This window comes from Prionailurus bengalensis, chromosome D4, assembly GCF_016509475.1.
Source record: "Prionailurus bengalensis isolate Pbe53 chromosome D4, Fcat_Pben_1.1_paternal_pri, whole genome shotgun sequence".
In the NCBI taxonomy this organism is placed as follows: domain Eukaryota; kingdom Metazoa; phylum Chordata; class Mammalia; order Carnivora; family Felidae; genus Prionailurus; species Prionailurus bengalensis.
Genome location: NC_057359.1, coordinates 88,066,117 through 88,085,600, shown reverse-complemented (window position 1 = coordinate 88,085,600; position 19,484 = coordinate 88,066,117). Strand labels below are relative to the sequence as shown.

The following is a 19,484-nucleotide window of genomic DNA, read 5'->3' as shown; positions in this document are numbered from 1 at the left end:
AACCAGGAAGATGGGAGACGCAGTCCCTCCGTGTCAGGGCTGCTTGGCCACCTAGGGGCCCAGGCTGGGGGTGACCAGCCTTGTCCCTAGGCTCTGGGGATCACCGCACATTTCCTCAGCGGCTTTGGGCCACCTCGCTCTGCCTTTCTGAGCCTCAGTTTCCTCATCTGCAAGATGGGGATCATGCTTCCCTGCCCTCCTAAGGCCGCTGAGAGAATTCAGCAGCGGGCTGCACGTGAAGTGCTGTGCTGAGCCAGGCAGGTGGGGACGGCCGGCTGAGACCGCAGGCCGCGACCCTGCCTGCCTTCGCGCTCCCCTCCCCGGTGAGGGACCAGGGCTCCCCCGTCCCCCTGGTGTTTTCTCCCCGCACGATGTCTCGGAACAACACCACGCGTGCCCTGAATGAACGGGCAAATTAACGCGCCCCAGCCCGTCACCTTGCAACCCCAAAGCAAGGCATATCTTAGAGAGGGGCGGGGAGGGCTGGGGCTTAACGGTCTCTTCGGGGGACGACGAGAAGACCTGTTTTCTGTAGCTTCACCGTGACGGGAAACAGGGGACAAAGTGCCAATCTGTCTCTTCTCCCACCGTTGGGCTGTTTTCCCGGACTGCCCTCCCTCGGTCTGGGAAGCGGCCAGAAGACGATGCTCCGGGTCCCGGGAGGGGGGTGGCGCTCAGGTCTCCCGGCCTCCGTCTGGGAAGATACAGCATCCACAGGCCCCTCTGCCTTCCGGGCCCGTGCGGTTAGTGGTGGGGACTTTGAGGGGACGTGGGGCCTCAGCGAGGGCAGAGCCGGCCTGTGCTGTCTCAGGCCTCGCTTCTCCACCCCCTGTGTAACCCCAGGCTAGTCGCTTGACCCCTCGGAGCCTCTGTTTCCCCGACAGTAATCAAAGCAGCAGACACCCTTGCTGACCACCTCAGGCCACGTATCCCCCGCCAGCCAGCTCTCGTGTTTCCCCAGATCTGTGAAACGTGCCGAGGCCACACGGCTGGCGGGGGGGTGGGGGGGAGGACCCCGCTGCACGGTCCACCCCCCACCCCCCCGCAAACACACCTTCGGATGACTGCTTCTCATCAGCAGGGAGAGAGTCAGAGGAAGGAAAGGCGGAGAAGGAATCCCCCGGGCCGCACAGGGTGCAGGGGCCCAGGAGAGACGGGGGATGGGTGCCCGGCTCCCCCGAGGGCCCTGCGACCCCCCCTGGGGAGGGGGGCGGCCAGAACCCGAGCCCTGATCGGCCTGGCTGCCCGCTGGCTGGACCGGCCGCCCGCGACACCATCTTGAGAACATTAGGGGCTGCTGTTAACAGATGTTTTCTGTTACGTGTTATTTGTTAGTCTAATGAAAGGAGGTGCACTGGCTTTCAAGACCTCGGCGTTCCGCGGGGGTTTTATATGGGAGGCCGGGGCGCGGAGCTCTGGCGGCGGAGAGGCCCAGACCCCTGCCAGGCGCGCCCGGCGGCTCGCGCTTTGATTCCGAGGTTTGCAGCCATCCGCGTGGTTAATTCCAGCTCTGGTTAAATGTCACTTTTAATAACGCCATCTCTGGCGTGGAGATGTCTGTGCCCACGGCAGGAGGGGAGGATGGACCGGGAGGTGGGATGGGGGGGGCCAGGTGGCCGCCCTCCTGGGGCCCCCGGGGACCCACCCCCCGCGAGGGAGAGCCGCGGGTGGGGGGGGACGCCGGGAGGGGGCTTTGAGGGTTCGGTGGCACCCGCCATTCTAACGTGCACCCCCTAATGCACGTAGAAGTGCATGGGAACCTGTTAAATGCAGGTGCCCGGGCCCACGGAGCACCATTCCACGGGCTGGGGTAGAGCCCAGGAACATGCATTTCAACCGGCTGCCCAGGTGCGTCTTTCTGGGGCCACATGTTGACCCACAGCTGGGTCCAAACCCCCCCAGACCGGCGACAGGCCACGTCCAGGGCCCCACCTACGACCCCCTGAGCAGCAGTGTCACAGACGTGACAAACCTTCACCCGGTCGGGTCTCAGGCAACCAAGGTGCTTGCTCAGGGCCCGCTGCGGAAGCTCCCAGGGGTGCCTGTCCCGGCCTCCTCCCCTTTCACTGCCCCACACCAAGGAGCTTCCCCAAAGACCACGGTCCCCCCCTGGGTCGCCAGGTCCGAGCTTCTTGGCTTCTCTGTAACGCCTCGCCCCCCGCCGCCCCCCAAACTGGAAGGTCCCAACTGCCCCTCCCATGCACAGAAAAGCAGAATGGAACACAAAGAGGGACCAAAAATAATGCCTTCCAGAGCCCGCTTCATCTTTTAGGACGCAATAAAAGATATCGCCGGCTGTAAAGCACCCCATGTGGACGGCGCCTGTCATCACGGTGGCCCCTCGGAGCCAGGCTGGGGACAGGCAGCTTCCCAGATGTGGAAGGGACACAGAGCAAGGGGCCAGACTCCCAGCGGCGGTGACAGCATCCGGGTTGTTCCGCGACCTGATTCCCAGGACATCTTAAGATGCCACGACTCCTGGGCTCTGGCTGGGGGTGGGGGTGGGAGGGGGTGGGGGGTTGGGAGGGGCTCTGCCCCTGCCATTGCCAGCAAGCCCACGCTCCCGGGGAGGCCACAGCTCCTTCCTGGCAGCAGCCCTGGATGGGGAGCACCCTGCCTCCTGCCCCCTGCCCCCTGTGCCCTCGCCTACCCCCCAGAGCACCCTGTCTGCTCAGCATGGGAGCCCGTGCAATGACTTTCCCCACCTCTGTCTAAACAGGAAGCTCCCACGGTGCTCTCCTACTCACCACCTCACAAAAGGCACTTAACCCTTGGCCCGTTCCAGAGCCTTCTGGCCGCTCACTGCTCACTGGCTGCCTGCGGCCGCCCTGCCCACTAAGAGCCTGGACGCGATCGCTTGGGCCAGGCTGGAGCCCTCATGGAGGGGCGTGAGCATGTGCGCGCACATTCGTGTGTGTTGATGGGGGGGGGGGGGTGTGCGAACGAGTGGGCTTGTGTGTACGGATGTGAGTGTGGGTGGGCGTGAGAGGGTTTGTGGGTTCGAGTGTGTGTGTGCTGGGCCGGGGGGGGTGGGGCATCTCTGTGTCTGAAACGGACGGAGGCAACCGGATGATCCTGTCGCAAGTAAATGGGTTTCTGGGCAGCTTGTACAACTCGCCACTCTGGGCCAGTGGCTCTAAGCTCACTGGGCTCGAAATCCGAAAGCCTGGGCGGGTGGTAGGGGCTCGAGGCCTGACACACAGTGGGCACTCAGAAAACGACTGTGGAATGAATGAATGAATGAATGGATGAATGGATGAGTATGGGAGCTGCGGTCGACTAGGAAAGGGGGCCGTCCTATCGATGTTCCTCAGAGTCAAGGACCCTCCACGGCTCTCCTGTGTCCCGGAGGCTGGAGATAGGCCTGCGGGAGGGTGGGATAGGCCATTCTGGATGTTTCTGGGCAGGAGAGGGTCCCCCACTCAGCTCACACCTTCCCAAACCCCCCAAGCTGGGCGGCCCCCCAACACTGCCAGGATTGCTCGTCTCCCCCAGGCCGGGCTGCTGAAAAGACCCCTCCACAGGCTGCCTCATGCCCCCTGAGTGCGGCCCACATCCGCCTGGGAGTGGCCATCCCCGGTTGGACCAGCCCGCGTTCTGGGGGCTCCGGGGACGGCTTTAGGCGGTGGTGGAGGACAGGGCCTTCAGAACTGGACAGACCTGGGAAGCTTCACGGGAAGCTGTGACTTGGCGAGTGGCTCATCTCCCTCGTATAAAATGGGGATAGGGGGCCGCCTGGGTGGCTCCGTTGGTTAAATGTCCGACTTCGGCTCAGGTCACGATCTCGCGGTTTGTGGGTTCGAGCCCCGCGTCGGGCTCTGGGCTGACAGCTTGGAGCCTGGCACCTGCTTCGGATTCTGTGTCTCCCTTTCTCTCTCTCTCTCTCTCTGCCCCTCTCCCATGCACACTCTCTCTCAAGAATAAACATTAAAAAAATGTTTAAAAAAAGATTGGGGGTGCTAAAAAGACCCACTTCCGTGGTTGGTGGGGAGACAACAGGGGTGAGGCGGGTAGAGCCCTGGCTGGCACGCGGTAAGCACTCAGCGAACGTGCCTCTCAGGGCCGCTGGCCACGGTCACGGCCTCACCGGCACGTCCCCTCTCTACTCCCGCAACCGACTTCTCACTCCAGGGCAACCCCGGGCCAGGTCCCGACCCTGATGTGCCGTGTGTCGGATGTGTTCAGGGGGCCCGCCGGCTCCCCGTTAATCACCCCCCAAGATTCATTTCCATCTGGGGTCAGCCACTGTCCTTTGGGTCTTAGACACCACGACCGCCCCTCAGGTTTTGCCTCACCCCATTTGACCCCACGTCCCCGCCTAGGACGAGCCACCGGAAGCCCTCCTTTGTCTTCAGACGTTTAGAAACCCTGAACACGGCACAGGGCCTACCCCCACCAGCCCCACTCTGTGCAGCCCTCAAGGCCTAGCCCTTCCCGCCTCTCCATCCCTTTAGTTCCCCAAACAAACCCCACCCCTCCCTTCCCAGCTGGGAGGCCTTGGGCAGGTTGCTTTGCCTCTCTGGGCCCCCTCAAAATAGGGATGGTAAATCACTAGCCCTGCCTGATTCACAGGGCAGGCGTGGGCATCCCAGTGAGCTGCCATGGAGGCCCTTTATTGAGAACCTACTATGTGCTGCCTCCCGCACCCACTCAGGGTGCCCCGCACCTACAGGGACATCAGGTCCGCTCTCCCCCTGTCGTCTTTGGCAATGCCTTCTGGGCCTCAAGTGTGGTGTGCAAACAGGCATTCTCACCACTGCTCCAAAACTACTTTTCCGGAATCTTCCGCGAGGGAACAAGGACCGCTCGGGCCCTGTTGAGCTTCTGCCCTTATGGGGTGCTAGCGGGTCCGAGGGTCCTGTGCCGCACCCCAAGCTCCAGGCAGATGATTTACTAGAGGACCAAGACGACCCTGGAACCTAGAGGACAATGAACTAAACAGGGAGTGCCCACCCCGCTGACAAAAAGCCAGAGATGCGCCCCTCCTGCCAGCCCGGCCGACCCAGCAGTTCTCAAACTGGATTCCCCTGGGCTCCCAGCTTCTTAGGCCTGGTTCTTCAGCGTCTCGCTCACCCTCCTCTCTCCCTACCCGGGGCATAGGCTGGGGGGCTGCCCTCACCAGGTCCTGCCAGGATCCAGACCCCCGAGACTCCACGTTCCTGCGCATTTTCTCAGCCTAGATCAAATCACGATGAAAGGCGGGAGGGGCCCCTCCCAACATCTGGGCGTTGCCTCCCCCTTTCAGGTGGGAACTGAGCCCAGAGAAGGGATGTGACATGCCCAAGGTCACACACAGAGGGGGCAGCAAAAGCCAGGGCTCCCACTGCAGACGGCTCTGCCCCCGCCCTCCCACCCCCCGGGGCCCCCTTGAAATGGATGCCAGGAAAGGAAGGCCAGAGGGAAGAAGGGTAGGCTCTAGGCCCCCCGGGGGGCTCAGTTGGTTGGGCGATCAAGTCTGGGTTTCGGCTCAGGTCATGATCTCACGGCTTCGTGAGTTCGAGCCCCGGGTTGGGCTCTGCACCGAGAGCACGGAGCCTGCCTGGGATTCTCTCTCCCTCTCTCTCTGCCCCTCCCCTGCTCACTCTCTATCTCTCTCTCAAATTAAATACATAAACACTAAAAAAAAAGAAAAAGGAAAGGAAAGCAGGGATTTGAAAAGGTATTTGCACACCGTACTCACAGCAGCATTTGTCACAACAGCCAAAAGGTGGAAACCATCCACGTGTCCACCGACAGATGAACGGATGGTCAAAACGTGGCACGTGCCAGCGCACACACACATACACACACGCACACGCACTCAGCGAAATACTGCTCAGCCGTAAAAAGAAAGGAGATTCTGACCCACGCCTACGACATGGACGAATCCAGAAGACATCATGCTAAGTGTCACAAAAGGGCAACATCGTAAGCTCCCGCTTACGTGAGGTCCCTAGAGTTGTCAGATTCAGAGAGACAGAGAGGAGAGTGGGGGGTGGGGAGTCAGTGTTTCAAGGGGGCAGAATCTCAGTCTGGGACGCTGAGAAAGTTCTGGGGACGGGCAGCAGTTGACGGCTGAGCAACGGCGTGAATGCGCTGAGCGCCCCTGAATGGCTAAAGGGCTGAATCTTGGATACATTTCGCCACAATAAAAGTTTTAAGAATTGAAGGCAGGTCGGCCAGTCTCTAGAACTCAGGGGTCCCTTCAGGTCCGCTACTCTGGGGAAGGGGCAGGCCCCCACCCTAAACCAGGTTCACCCTTGGCCTCCTGGCCCCCCATTAGCAGATGTGGCTGAGGGAGCCCAGAACCCCCCACCCGGGGCTCCAGCCCGCCCTCCGGCCCAGCCTGTGCCCTCAGCCTCCAAGCACCCGGCTGTCCTGAATCTCCGGGCAGTGGACCCTCGTGGTCCTGAGGTCTCCAAACCAGGTACCAGCCAGATGGCTTTGGGGGGGGGGGGGGAAGGGCTCCCGGGCTGGGGGCCTCACCCGGCTGGCTCCAGGGGCCGTGTTTATTTTCACAGTGTGTCCGCATCCCTGTTTCCGCCCTGCCCACAGGAGGGAATGCTTTAAAGAAAATCTCAGTTATTAATGTGGTTTCTTTTGTTGTAAGTCACTGCAAAGACAGCAAACGAGGGTTTATTTTCCTAACGTGCTTGGCATAGCTCAGCGCCCAGCGCAGACCTCAGCGTTTGATTTGGGAGGGACACGAGACCCCGCTTTGCTCTGAGTCACCAGCAAAGCCACAGCCTTCCCGGCCAGTTCCGGGGACGCCTGCTCTGGGAAAATCACTGGCGAGGCTCGGCTACATCTACTGGTGGCTTTGTGAAAACAAAAGAGAAGAAAAAAATTTTTTTTTTTAAATTTTGAGCCTGCTCTCCTGGCAGACTGAAAATGTATCAATTTTCTAACTCATGAGTTTCTCCATTAGCTCTTAATTTTTAATGGGGGGGGGGGACATCTCTCTTTGGTGTCAGTTGTTTTCTTTGGACCCAGAAACAGCTCCAGAAGCCACAGGAAAACCCACTTCTGAGCATGGGCAAATCTTCGGCGAGGCGCCAGGGCTCCAGGCGGGCCCAGGACTGAGGGACGAAGTCACAGCCCAGGGCCCCGTGCCTGCTGGCCTGGGGTCTAGAGTCCCGACACCCTGAGGTCTGGCTGCCTATTTAGGAAAGGGGTCCCGTGATGCAGGCTGGGTTCACCGAGATCCCGGGAGGGAAGGTTCCTTCTCCCCCACCATTTGGAGACTTCGAGACTCAGGAATCCACAGTGAGTGGCAGTGGGAGGGGGCACCTGCCTGAGGAGGGAAGGAAATGGAAAAAGAACAGAGCAGCCAGCCTCTGCCCTCTACTCTGCAGGCCCAGACGCAGAGAGCAAGCCGAGGGAGTCTCACGGGCCAGGGGGACAGCCATACAGTGTCCCCTCCCCCCCCCCCCCCCCCGCGTCCCGCCTGCCTCTCCGGGAGGAACTCTGCCGGCAGCGGGCACCCCTGGAATGCGCCCAGTTGGCCTTGGGGAGACGCTTGACTCTATATAAAACATTTGGATTTCATGGACTAGTGATTTGCTTTCAATCTAAGGAATGACTATAGGGTTACCTCCTTTTAATTTTGCCAAGTAAGGACATTAAAATCAAACAATCTCCAATTATTATCCCCAGTTCATGAAAGAAAGGGCGTTTTTAACACCAAACGTGAGGGGGAAAGATGTGATCCCCAACACAGAGAAGCCTTGAAACTGAAACGTGTAGCTTCCCGAAGAACCCTCCACGGTGGCCATGCGCGTTTCAATGTCACAGCCGAGTGGGAGATGCTCGCTTCTGGGGGCCAGACCGCTGCCACCGCTCTTGCCCCACCCCCACCCGACCCCACACCCAGTGCGTTCCCTGTCCCCAGGGCCTTGGTGCCCCCAGGGTGCGGAAGCCCCATCTAGGAAAGGAAAGCCCCCCCCCCCCACCGCGGGCTCTCACTGAGGGTGGCCGGGCGAGGGTGGGCAGGGGGGTGCTGGGGAGGCCCCCTACCCACTGAGCTCCCTGGGGGCTGCCAGTGGCCCTGTCCAGGCACTTGTGTCCGCAGATGACACAAGCAGTTCTGGGACACCCCCAGAAAAACCCTGCGTTTGGGAAACCTATGCTGTGTCCCAACAGCGGCGATGCCTTCCACCGTCTCTCCCCACGGCTGGGCTGGAAACAGGCACCCAGCCCCTGGCCAGGTCTCGAGGGCAGGAAGCCCGTGCCTCCTTCCTTCTTCTCGGGGCCACTTCTGCGCCCCTCTCTTCTCTCCTGTCCTTCCTTTTGGCCCTTCCTTCTTGGCTTCACCTTCAATTTGCTCCTCCTTCTCTCCCCAGCCCCAGGGGGGGATCCCCCATTCGTTCAGGTAAAATCAGAGACCTCTCCTCTCCTCTTAGGGGAAGCCAGCTCAGAGCCAGCCGCTCCTCCCAGGAGCCCTGGGGTCCTGGAGCGAACTCAGGCTGGCAGAGCCCCTCTCCTCTTGCACCAGAAGGCACCCACTTGGCCCCCGGCCCAAACCAGACACCTCGCTTCCACTTTTCCATCAGGGAGCCCCAGCTCCCGCGGGTGGGTCGGCCTGCTTCGTGCTCACCCTGGAGGGTGCAGAGAGATGCCGGAAGGCTGTGGCTGGCGGGCAAGTGGACGCCCCCGGGAGGGAGCCAGCAACGGCACCAGCTGGGTGCTCTGTGAGGTGCGGCTGGGAGTCAGGTACGCCTCACGTACACACGTGCTCCTGGACAAGGTCTCAGGCGAGGCTGGAGTCACCTCGGTGCCCCCTGCACCTCCTCTCATCTGAAAAGCAGGGCATGTAGCCAGCCGGGGGGGGGGGGGGGCTCCCCTGAGACCTGGAGGCTGGTGCAGGAAGTGGGGGTCCCCAGGAGGGGGTGGGAAGGGCTCTTAAAGGGGCCCAGAGCTTCCAGCAGGCCAGCTGGCTCCCCGGGGCTAGGGGACCTGGTTCTGGTCTCAGCCACCCTAGCTACTCTACAGGTTGTAGGCGAGCCGTGGGGACTCCGGTCCTTCCTCAGCTCCCACGAGAAACGCCCAGGGCCAGGCACCTTCGCTGTATCTCCATCTCTCCCTCCCCGCCCCCTCCCTGTCTCACCCAGGGCTCAGGCCCCAGTGATCCAGTACGACTTTCTGAAAAAAGCCACTTGGGTGGGTTGTTTGTTTTTAAAGCCCTTTCCTGATGACCTTTAACCTCGGCAGAGGAGAGAGGCCTGGCTGGCTCCTTAGGGTTGGGCCAGTCCATCTAGGAAGCCGCCGGTGGGGTAAACTGGGGGTGGGGGTGGGGTTGGGGGGGGCAGGCATCCCCACCCCCGCCAAGGAGCCCATCTTAAGACCTAGCCGCAGCGGGGGTGGGACAGGAGGAAGCGGGGCGGCCTCTGAAACCCAGGCGTGTGACCCGGCTGCCCTGCCCCTCGGAAGCCTCGGTTTCCCCGGCTGTGACTTGGCAGTGATCGCACCCACTTCCCGGGCGACCTGGCGGGGCGGCCGCGAGCGCTGCCCACCCCCCCCCACCCCCCACCGGGCCGGGCACCAAGGCGGCACACGTCCCCGCCGTTCCCACGACCTGCGGCGGCGGCGGCGGCCGTGGCCGAGGGCGGCCGAGCCCCTCCCCGGGTCCAGAGCCCCGGTCCCCGCTGCCCGCCCGATCGCAGACCGACGGCCCCCACCCGGCAGCCGCACCCCCGGCGGGTCCCGCGCCGCGTCCGCGCCCCGACTCCCTCCCGTCCCGGACCCCGCGGAGCGCGCGCCCCCGCGGACCCCGCGCTTCCGTTCCCACGCCCCCCCCGCCCCCCCCGGGCCCCGGCCGCCCCCCCTCCCCCCGGGCTCCCCGCCCCGCCCGCACTCACCGTCCTGCGGCGCCGCCTCGCTGCCGCTGCTGCCCCCGGACGGCTCCCGCGCCGCGCCCTCCCGCGCCTCGGCCCGGGCCGCGGGGCGCGCCGCCAGCCGCCCGGCCGCCGCCACCTCCTCCAGGTCCAGGAGGTGGCTCACCGTGAAGTTCTTGCGCGCCTGGGCGCAGTCGCCGGGCCCCAGCGCGGGCGGCGGCGGCGGCGGCGGCGGCGGCCCCGGGCCCAGCGGCGGCTTGTCCAGGGCGAAGGCGGCGGCGGCGGCGGCGGCCGCGCTGTCCATGCCCGCCAGGGCCCCGGGGTCGCCGGCGCGGGTGGCAGGCGCGGGTCGGAGCGAGCGCGCCCCGCGGCCGCCCCGCGCTCGGCCCCGCTCCCCGCCGCCTGCTCGCCCCCCGGCCGCCGCGGCCCGCCCGGCGCTGACGTCGGGGAAGCAAACTTTCTCCCTCCCCTCCGCCGCCTCGCGCTCTCCAAGTTGCTAAAAACGCGAGCTCCTCCGGCCGCACGCCCCTTCTTGAAGCAGACCTCGCCCCTGCCTCGCCTCCTCCTCCTCCTCCTCCCCGCGCCGCGCCTCGCCCGCCCCCACCCTGCGGCTGCGGGGAGGGAGGGGGTCCTGCGCGGAGTCCGGCGGGGGGGGGGGGGGGGGAGGGAGGGAGAGGGGAGGGGGGAAGGGGTGTCCTCCCCGCGCCCTCCCCACCCACAATGTAAGGAGTGGGAAAGTTCAGTGTTCGGGGGGGGGGGGTGTAAATCCCCCCCCCACTCTGCCTCCATTCACAAAGTCCTCCTCGGGTGGAGCGGGGCGACTCTGAGACAGCTGAGGGGGAAGGGCCGAACTCCCAACTCCACCCTCATCACCCTCCCCACACCCCCCCCCCCCACTGTGCACCCCAACGCGGTTCCTAATCTTCTGGGAAGAACCCGAGGCCCGTCCTGTTCACTCCACCTGGCGGGAGACCCAGAAAGCAGCACGTTCTCAAGCTTCTGGGGTGTAGGCGCGGGCGGGCCCCCAAAACACACGCCTCGTAGCCCACCTCCAGGATGCTCCAGGCCCTCCCCGGGGGAAAATCAAGCCGATAGGAAAGAGTTTCCCTCCAGAATTCCTACTTGACGCCCAGAGGACAGACAGCCAGGCTGACAGATGGGTGACAGGGTAAGAGAGTCGCAGGCTGGGGTCTCTGCTCTTGGTTGGTTTTTCAAGGAAAGCCCTCCAGATACCGCAGGTGTCTCCCCGGGGACAGCCGCTTGGAGACCTGGCCCTCTGTCCTCCCTGCCATCCCTGCACGGTGGTAATGTCAGACCAACAAAAATAATAAGCCCGTGGAGGGGGGCGGGAGGGGGGGGGCCTTCCGGGTGCCCTTCCTGGGCCTCTGCACGGATAAAACCCAGCCTGTGCGCGCCCCCCCCCCCCGCGGAGAATCTGCAGAACCGGCCACCTGGGTTCTGCAGGAGTCCCCCCCCCCTCCCAGAGAGAAGGGAGCGACCCCTAAGGTGAGGCGAAGTGTCCCCCAGGTGGTGGTCACCGCAGCAATCCACGGAGGTGCACACGTGGGCAGATCGAGGGTTTGGAGAAAATGGGGTTTCTCTTCTTCGGAAAGAACCGGCTGAATGAAATACCAGTCTCCGGGGCGCTCCTGGGGGGGGGGGTTCAGGAGGTGAAATCTAGGGCCGGTGGTGGTGTCAACGTCGGCCTGTGGACCTGGGAAGGGCCCAAGAGAGTATGTAGATCCCATTCCCCGGCATGACAGGTGGGGAAACCGAGGCAGCAAGGGCAGAGGCTCCCTCCGGGGCTGGGAGGAGCATGGAAGTTGTTCCGTCCGAGCCCTTCCTTTGAAGAGGGGGTCGTGAGGAGTACGGTGGTCGCGTCTCAGTCCCGGTGGCTTCGTCCCTGAGCTTGTCCTTCCATCCTGCGCATTCAGAGACGTTAATGTGCTGTATCTGTGTATGACGGATGGTGCTCCGGCCCCAGCCTCCTGGCTTCAAATCCAGACCTTGCACTTCCTCGCTGTGGGCCTCGGCAGTCTGTTTAGACTGCCCCTCTTGGTTATCTCCTCTGTAAAATGGGCTGTTAGGGGGGCTAAATAAGTTGATACGTACATCGTGGGGCACCTGCTATCCAGCGAGCAGCCAGAGAGCGTCAACAAATTTGGGTTTTTTTTAAGCATTTATTCCTAGAGGCGGTACAAAGCAGTGATGGCGAACTCAGACTCCGGAGCTGGAGGGACGTGGGCCTGCATCTCTTCCCTGCCGCTTGCTAGCTGTGTGGCCTTGGCAAGGTCACTCAGTAGTCCTCTCTGAGTCTCATCCGTCACCTGTACGTAGGGATAAGAAAAGAGACCAACCCGATACCTGAATTCTTGTGACTCGGACCCTGTTGCAACCAAGGTCGTGGCTCGTTTTGAAATACTTATTTATTTATTTAGAAAGCGTGAACACGAGCAGGGGGAGGGGCAGAGAGAGAGGGAGACAGAATCCCAAGCAGGCTTCGGGCACAGAGGCGGATGCAGGGCTCAGACTCAGGAACCACAAGATCATGACCTGAGCTGAAACCAAGAGTCAGTCACTCACCTATTGAACCACCAGGCGTCCCTGGGTTTTTTTGTTTGTTTGTTTGTTTTTGTTTTTAGTTTTATTTGATGTCATTGCTATTGAGTGGTTACGACCCTTGTCAGTCCTGGGGCCGGGGGGCATAGGTCACTATTCCAAAGCTGAGCCCTTGAGCAAGAACTCCGGGCCGGATGTAGGGGGGGACATTCCAGTTAACCTGGAGAAGGCAAACTCATTACCCCCCAGGGACGCGGCGAGGAAAGAAACCATTTCCATGGTGATTGAGATCAAGGCCGGGATGTCAACCCAGAGGGGGCAATGAAGGAGAATTAGGATCACAGTTTAGAACCTCAGTTCAACAAGGGTTTACTGAACCAGGCCCTGGTCCAGGCAGCAGGGATGGGGAGGAACAGGGGGGCACAGAGAGGTTCCCTGCTCTCCAGAGAAGGTTCCGCAGAGAAGGAGCTGGTCCTTAATTAGTGACGCTGCTGGAGGTTGGATCCTAGGTGAGACCATGAGCTAAAGTGCCCGTTTGTCCCAGTCTCAAAAGCTCACATGCTTTAAAAAAAAAAAAAAAAAAAAAAGTTAAATTCTTATTGCAGAAATAAGATGCTTGATGTGGAGATTTTAGAAAACATCAATAAAATTAAGAAAATAAAAGTCACTGGGGCCTCTGGGTGGCTCAGTTGGTTAAGAGTCTAGCTCTTGGTTTTGGCTCAGGTCATGATCTCCTGGATCGTGAGTTTGGAGAGTTTGAGCCCCACGTCTCCGTTCTACGATGACAGCACGGGCCCCGCTTGGGATTCTCTCTCTCTCTCTCTCTGTCTCTCTCTCTCTCTCTCAAAATAAATAAGTAAACTTAAGAACACACAAGAGAAGATAAAAAATTACACATGACCCACTCCCAGATGTCTCTAACACACAGTAGGTATTCAATACATGTTTTTAAAAAGTCGGTTTAATGAATTACACCGTAAGTTAACCAACTTGGATTTAAGTCAAAAATAAAAACAATAAAAATAAATAAAAGTTGGTTTAATGAAAGAAATTGAAGATAATCACTATATTTATTCAATATTGAAGATCTAGAAAAGCAATAAGACAAGGAAAAGGAATGAGCTAAAAATAATCTGAGTATACCTTTCCAGCTTATATCTGTATTCTAGATAGATGGAGAAAGATCATCATTCATATTTTAAAAGTCAAGCTACATTGTAACAACTTTTTATTTATTTTTTTATTTTTTTTCAACGTTTATTTATTTTTGGGACAGAGAGAGACAGAGCATGAACGGGGGAGGGGCAGAGAGAGAGGGAGACACAGAATCGGAAACAGGCTCCAGGCTCTGAGCCATCAGCCCAGAGCCCGACGCGGGGCTCGAACTCACGGACCGCGAGATCGTGACCTGGCTGAAGTCGGATGCTTAACCGACTGCGCCACCCAGGCGCCCCTGTAACAACTTTTTATAACTTGCTTACTGTGTCTTGTCTACCACTGTTTTTTTAAATGTTGATTTATTTATTTTGAGCGACAGAGAGAGAGGGAGACAGATCATGAGTAGGGGAGGGGCAGAGAGAGAGGGAGACACAGAATCCGAAGCAGGCTCCAGGCTCCGAGCTGTCAGCACAGAGCCCGACGTCGGGCTTGAACCCACAAACCACAAGATCATGACCTCAGCCCAAGTTGGATGCTTAACCAACTGGGCCACCCAGGTGCCCCATTCCACCACTATTTTTAATGAAACCCTAGTGATACATCATTCCGTGCTGCTATACATCCATACTTAGGTCCTTGCTAATAAATATCCGGATGTGACAGACAAATAATAGCCTCCCAAAGATGTCCCCAGCATAATCCCTGGACTTTGTGGATTTGCTAAAGCAGAATTAAGGTAGCAGATGGAAATACGGTTGCCTGTCTACCCAAAGGAGATCCTTGTAGATGACAGTGGAATCACATGGGCCCTTCCAAAGGGAAGAGGGAGGTAGGACAGCCTCTGTCAGAGTGATACAATTTGAGAAAAACTCAACTGGCCAGTACTGGCTTTGAAAAAGGAGGAAGACACCCACAAACCCAGGAAGGTGGGAAGCCCCTAGAAGCTGGAAGAGGCAAGGAAAACAGATTCTTCCTTAAGACATCCCCCCCCCCCCCACGGGGGAGACATGCAGCACCGCCCCCCAGCCTGCCCTTGATTTTAGCCCCGGACTCTCCGATCTCCAGAACGGGAAGGTAATACGTTTGTTGTCATCTTCAAGTACTAGGTTTGTGATCCTCTGTCACAGCCCAAGTAGAAAACTCCCGCACTTGGGGCGCCTGGGTGGCGCAGTCGGTGAAGCGTCCGACTTCAGCCAGGTCACGATCTCGCGGTCCGTGAGTTCGAGCCCCGCGTCGGGCTCTGGGCTGATGGCTCGGAGCCTGGAGCCTGTTTCCGATTCTGTGTCTCCCTCTCTCTCTCTGCCCCTCCCCCGTTCATGCTCTGTCTCTCTCTGTCCCCCCAAAAAAAAAAAAAACAAAAACGTTGAAAACTCCCGCGCTGGGTCCGAGATTCTGCAAGAGAGTGAAGACTTGAGATCATATTGCCATAGAGCCTCCTCCGGAAAGGTCGTCTCAGTTTCTGTTCCTGGGTCTCTGCATCCCGGTTAGCACGAGCTATTTTATTTGTTTGTTTACGGCAATGTCTTTGTGGCTTTAACACAAATGAAACATGCACATGCCCCACGCAGCCCGGTGTGGGGACTGGTGACCGTCGGCCCGCTGGCTGCCTTTTCCACAACCGCCTTGCAGTTCTCGGAGGAACCGTTGTGAGCGGTCCCATACGGTAGGATCTTTTTTGCACACCGGCATCACTGTGACTTCCGGCTCCTCGATGTTGTGGCCCAGAAGCTTCTGGAAGCCACTGGGTGGCCCACCCTTTATTTTCTTGTTGCTCTTAGAACCACCGTGGGGCATCGAGAACTGGCCCCAGAATCTCCTCCGCGTCCTGTGGTCAGTGCCAGTCACACTTAATTTTGACCTGTCAGTCGGACTGTCACCAAATGAACTTCTTGGTGTGTGTGTGTGTGTGTGTGTGTGTGTGTGTTTGATGATCTTGGACTTCACCGGGGGCCCGAGGGCAGCATGATGCCAAGGAGTGAGTACCTTAGGCAGTGCTGAGGCAGAGCAGTACTAAGAAATTATTTTAAATTTGGAAAGGCGTCTCCCGTTTCAACCTGCCTACGTTGAATGGCTGCGGAAGGTAAATATTTTTGGTATCTAATGACCTCTCGCGTTTCTTACCTGTAAGAGGTCCGTCTATAGTCACTACCCATTTTTCTCCCGCCATGGTTCTATTTCTTCTGGAGTTGAATCGGTGTCCTTCCTCAGCCATAACAACTACAAGACACTCGACTGTCCGTCGTTCAAGGGCAAGGCCCATTTCACAGATGGGTAAACTGAGACCGAGGATGGCACGGAATCCTGCGGCTCTTCTGGTTCATCTAATCGGCCCCTGTGGCCGTGTACCCAGGAGCCTCTTCCGAAGGAGCCAGTTCAGCAGGGACAGCAGAGGCACACGGGCTGAACTGGGCTCACTCTTGTGCGTCTGGGGAATCGTAAACACCGCAGGCTGATGTGACTCAGACGTGACCAGGCATGACCGTGACAGATCACAGGGTTCTGTAAATATTGTGTCAGGCCGCGATCACAGCAGGGCTCCCTGCTCATCCCAGACCCCCGTCCACCCTGTGGGAAGTGGAGTCGGGCCCAATGGGGCAGGACATCTGGTTCTCTCCCTCAGCTCACTGCCCGGACTTTTCCCAGCCTCAGTTTCCCCCCTGAGGATCTCCCGGCCGGGATATCCTGCTGAAGTGACTGGTCCTCAGCTCTTGGCAAGGGTTGAACTATTATGCCCCTTTGAAAAATATTTCCGCTTTACCTGCAAATCCAAAGGTTGAGATGGGCTCCGTAATGGCAGCGGCTCACATTAAACCACATTGTCTTACCTCGTCCTCCCAACTACTGTGCGAGGAGGGGAAACTGAGACCCAGGAAGCATGAGCTTTGTGTTCCAGTAAGTTTGTCAGGCTGTTGACCATCATGCCAAGTGGTTCCATGGGAATTTAGGACTCAGAAGCTCTGTGTTTCTCTTGAAGGGTTACGGTCTCCTTAAAAAAATAAAATAAATAACACAAAACACAAACAAAAAAACTCCGGATATAACTAGACATGGCCGACGTTGCATTTCCCTTTTTGCCTTGGCTAGCCAGGAACTCCAAAGCTAATGTTAAGACATAATCGTTGGTTCTTGGGGCTCCTGGGTGGCTCAGCTGGTGAAGCATCCGACTTCGGCTCAGGTCGCAATCTCATGGCTCGTGAGTTCGAGCCCCACATCGGGGCCTGCGCTGACAGCTTGGAGTCTGGAGCCTGTTTCAGATTCCCTGTCTCCCTCTCCCTCTGCCCCTCCCCACTCATGCTCTCTGTCTCTCAAAAATAAACATTAAAAAAAAAAAGACATAATCATAGTGATGTTATCTGTACAGATGGCAAGTCACCGTATTAGCTTCTCTTTTCTTCTCTTTCCATGTCGCCTTTTTTTTCTTTTTTTTTTTTTTTAAGATGAGCCAAATGCAGTAGTGAGAAGGGGGCGAAGAATAGAATGAGGAGCCCGATCCGTAAGGGACTAAAATTGTGTTCGCTCACCACCTTCGGACCAGCCTCCACGCAGCCTTTTGGTTTTCCTGTTTTGGTTTCAGAGTTTGGGGGTTCAGAGTTTTGGGTTCAAAAAACCAAAAGGCCTTTTGGTTTTCCTGTTTTGGTTTCAGAGTGTTGGGGGCGCAGTAGCCTTGTGTTTGACACTTTCCAGCAGCGGGACCGGGTCACTTAACCTCTCTGGATTTCAGTTGTCCTCGCCTGTCAACCGGAGGGAATGACAGGGCGTATCTCCCGGGGCTCTTGCGAGAAGCAGATGAAGCCGGCCGTGTAAATCGAAGGCCTGGTATGGGCCTGGCATGGGGAAAATATTTGATAAACGTCCCCTGCGGGTATGAAGAAAAGGCTTTGATAAGAGCCAAGAGAGCAAAGGGGATGGCCTAAATGGGGAGACTGGACTGGACTCGAGGCTGGCCCCACTGTGGACGTGCTGTGACTTCGGGGCACTTGCCCCCCTCTCCGAGCCTCCGCTTCCCGTCCTGCCGGCAGACGGCCCGCTCTCTCCCGCTCACCGTTGCGTCCCCAGAACCCGGCACTGGGGACAAAAAGGAGAAGCTGACGTGGGCCCTGCCCCAGCACACAGTACGCCTCCACACGTGGTTGTCCTGAGCGTGGACAGCTGATTGGGTGGCCAGGGGTCAGGCCGGTGGCCTGGGCCACTGCCCAGGAAACGCCCGGCCGGCATGGTGGACCGTGCCTGGGCTGGTGCCGGGGCGGCAATAAGGCAGGTCTGGGGTCCCGAGGAGCCGGCAGGGCCAGGACAAGCCTGCATCCAGGCCTAGGGCCGAACAAGCTCCTGTTGAGTGCCTACTGTATGCACGGCTCCAGGAGGGCACAGCTCCGGGCCTCACTGCACTCTAGACCCGCAGCAAACCCCTTGCCACCCTCACGCTTCACGGGGAGATGGGGCAATGGGAAACGGTCCAGAACAACTCATTCCATGGGGATTTATTGAGCACCTACTGTATGCCGAGTTACCTCCGGGGAGCACCAGACCCTGGTGGGACTCCTGAGGAGGTATTCTCGCCCGGCTGAGCCGCACAGACTAAACTCGGTCGGGCCGGTCACTCTGTTCCCGTAAACACATCTTCCACGCCGTGGGCTTTGGGCTGCTGGGACCCACATGACTCCCAGGATGACCCCTCTTGTTACAGGCGGAGAAACTGAGGCTCAAAGGGGAAAGGACCCATCCCACACTGGGGATCCACCTCGCATGCAACTCTCCAGCATTCTCTTCTGGCAAACTGCCCTGACGCCCCCCCCCCCCCAGCCTTGCCACGAGTCAGGGGAAGGATGCCCGGGGCCGGGGGGGAGGGGCGGGCACAGGCTGAGGCCCGGCCTGAGCCTTCATAAAGGCTTCCGGAACCCTCAGGCTCACTTGCTCTTGAACCCACGGCAGGAGAGTGTGTTTGCAGCCTGCACAATCCAGGCAGGCGTTAAATAATTAAACCAAGGGCCTAATCGGCAGCGAAACTCCCCAGGGCTCCCACTTCCTTTAGTTCGCTGATTGCTGATATTTTGGGGGTGAAATATGACCATTTTTATCATCAAAGAGATCAGAGTTCCAAAGGAAAGAAACAGGGGAGAAAAAAAAAAAGGGAGGGGGGTGGGTTCTCCCAGTTTTCTTTTCCTCTGACTTAGTGGTCTGGTAAAGTTTCTTTAGACACGCAAAGATTTACACACCTTTCTGCAGGGAGCCTTAAATGACTCCCCGATTCCTCACACATTTCCCCGAGCGCGGGAACAGTAAGTCATTGAGGAATGACCGGGCCGCCCCATAATCGCTCCGGCGGCCTTTGAGAAGGAGAATGTCTAATGGCTTTTTTTGAAGTGGAGGTCAAGGTTTTTTAAATAAAACAATCTGTATTAATGCAATTTCCTTTTTAGCTGTAGCATTGGATTTTTTTCCCCCTTTGGGGCGGGGGCGGGGGTGGGGGGAGGGGGGGGAGGCAGGGGGGGGGAAGGGCATCATTTTACTCCTGCCAGACAATACGGCCCTAATGAGATACATTTATTTAAAACTCTGTATATCATCACCCTGTCAGGGCCTGCAAGAGGGACCCCACGTCTCCCTCTGCGTTTGTTTCGGATTAGTGCGGGCCCACCGATGGCCTCGCGGATCTGGTGGCTCTTGGGGCCTCTGGCCTCTTGCTCCCGCCCTTAGTATAGCCTCGACCCTTGCATTCTGTGCCCCTGCCCCACCCCCCCCCATCTGATCACCCGGATCGTAGTACAGCCCTTGGGTCCCAGATCCCCTGCCGTTCCCCACCTGCCTCTCGCTGCTCAGACCTGGTCCCCCCCCCCCCCCCCCCCCCCGGTCCCTGGAGGCCTTCCTCCCTGCACCTGGGACGAAGTGCGGCCCTGAGGTCATGCCAATGATGCCGCCCCAGACACGGCCGAGTTCCAGTCCTAGCTCTGTCGTTCA

At 58.9% G+C, this 19,484-nt stretch overlaps 1 protein-coding gene across 1 annotated transcript in view; it reads right to left on the bottom strand.

The window, feature by feature from the left end:
- PRRX2 (paired related homeobox 2) overlaps window positions 1-10,312 on the bottom strand; it is a 40,995-nt gene extending 30,683 nt beyond the window's left edge. The window contains exon 1 of the mRNA XM_043565885.1: window positions 9,837-10,312. Within this exon, the coding sequence (XP_043421820.1) occupies window positions 9,837-10,116 (280 nt within the window). The 5' untranslated portion in view covers window positions 10,117-10,312. The remainder of the gene's footprint in view (window positions 1-9,836) is intronic.
- Between the last annotated feature and the right edge of the window lie 9,172 nt (window positions 10,313-19,484).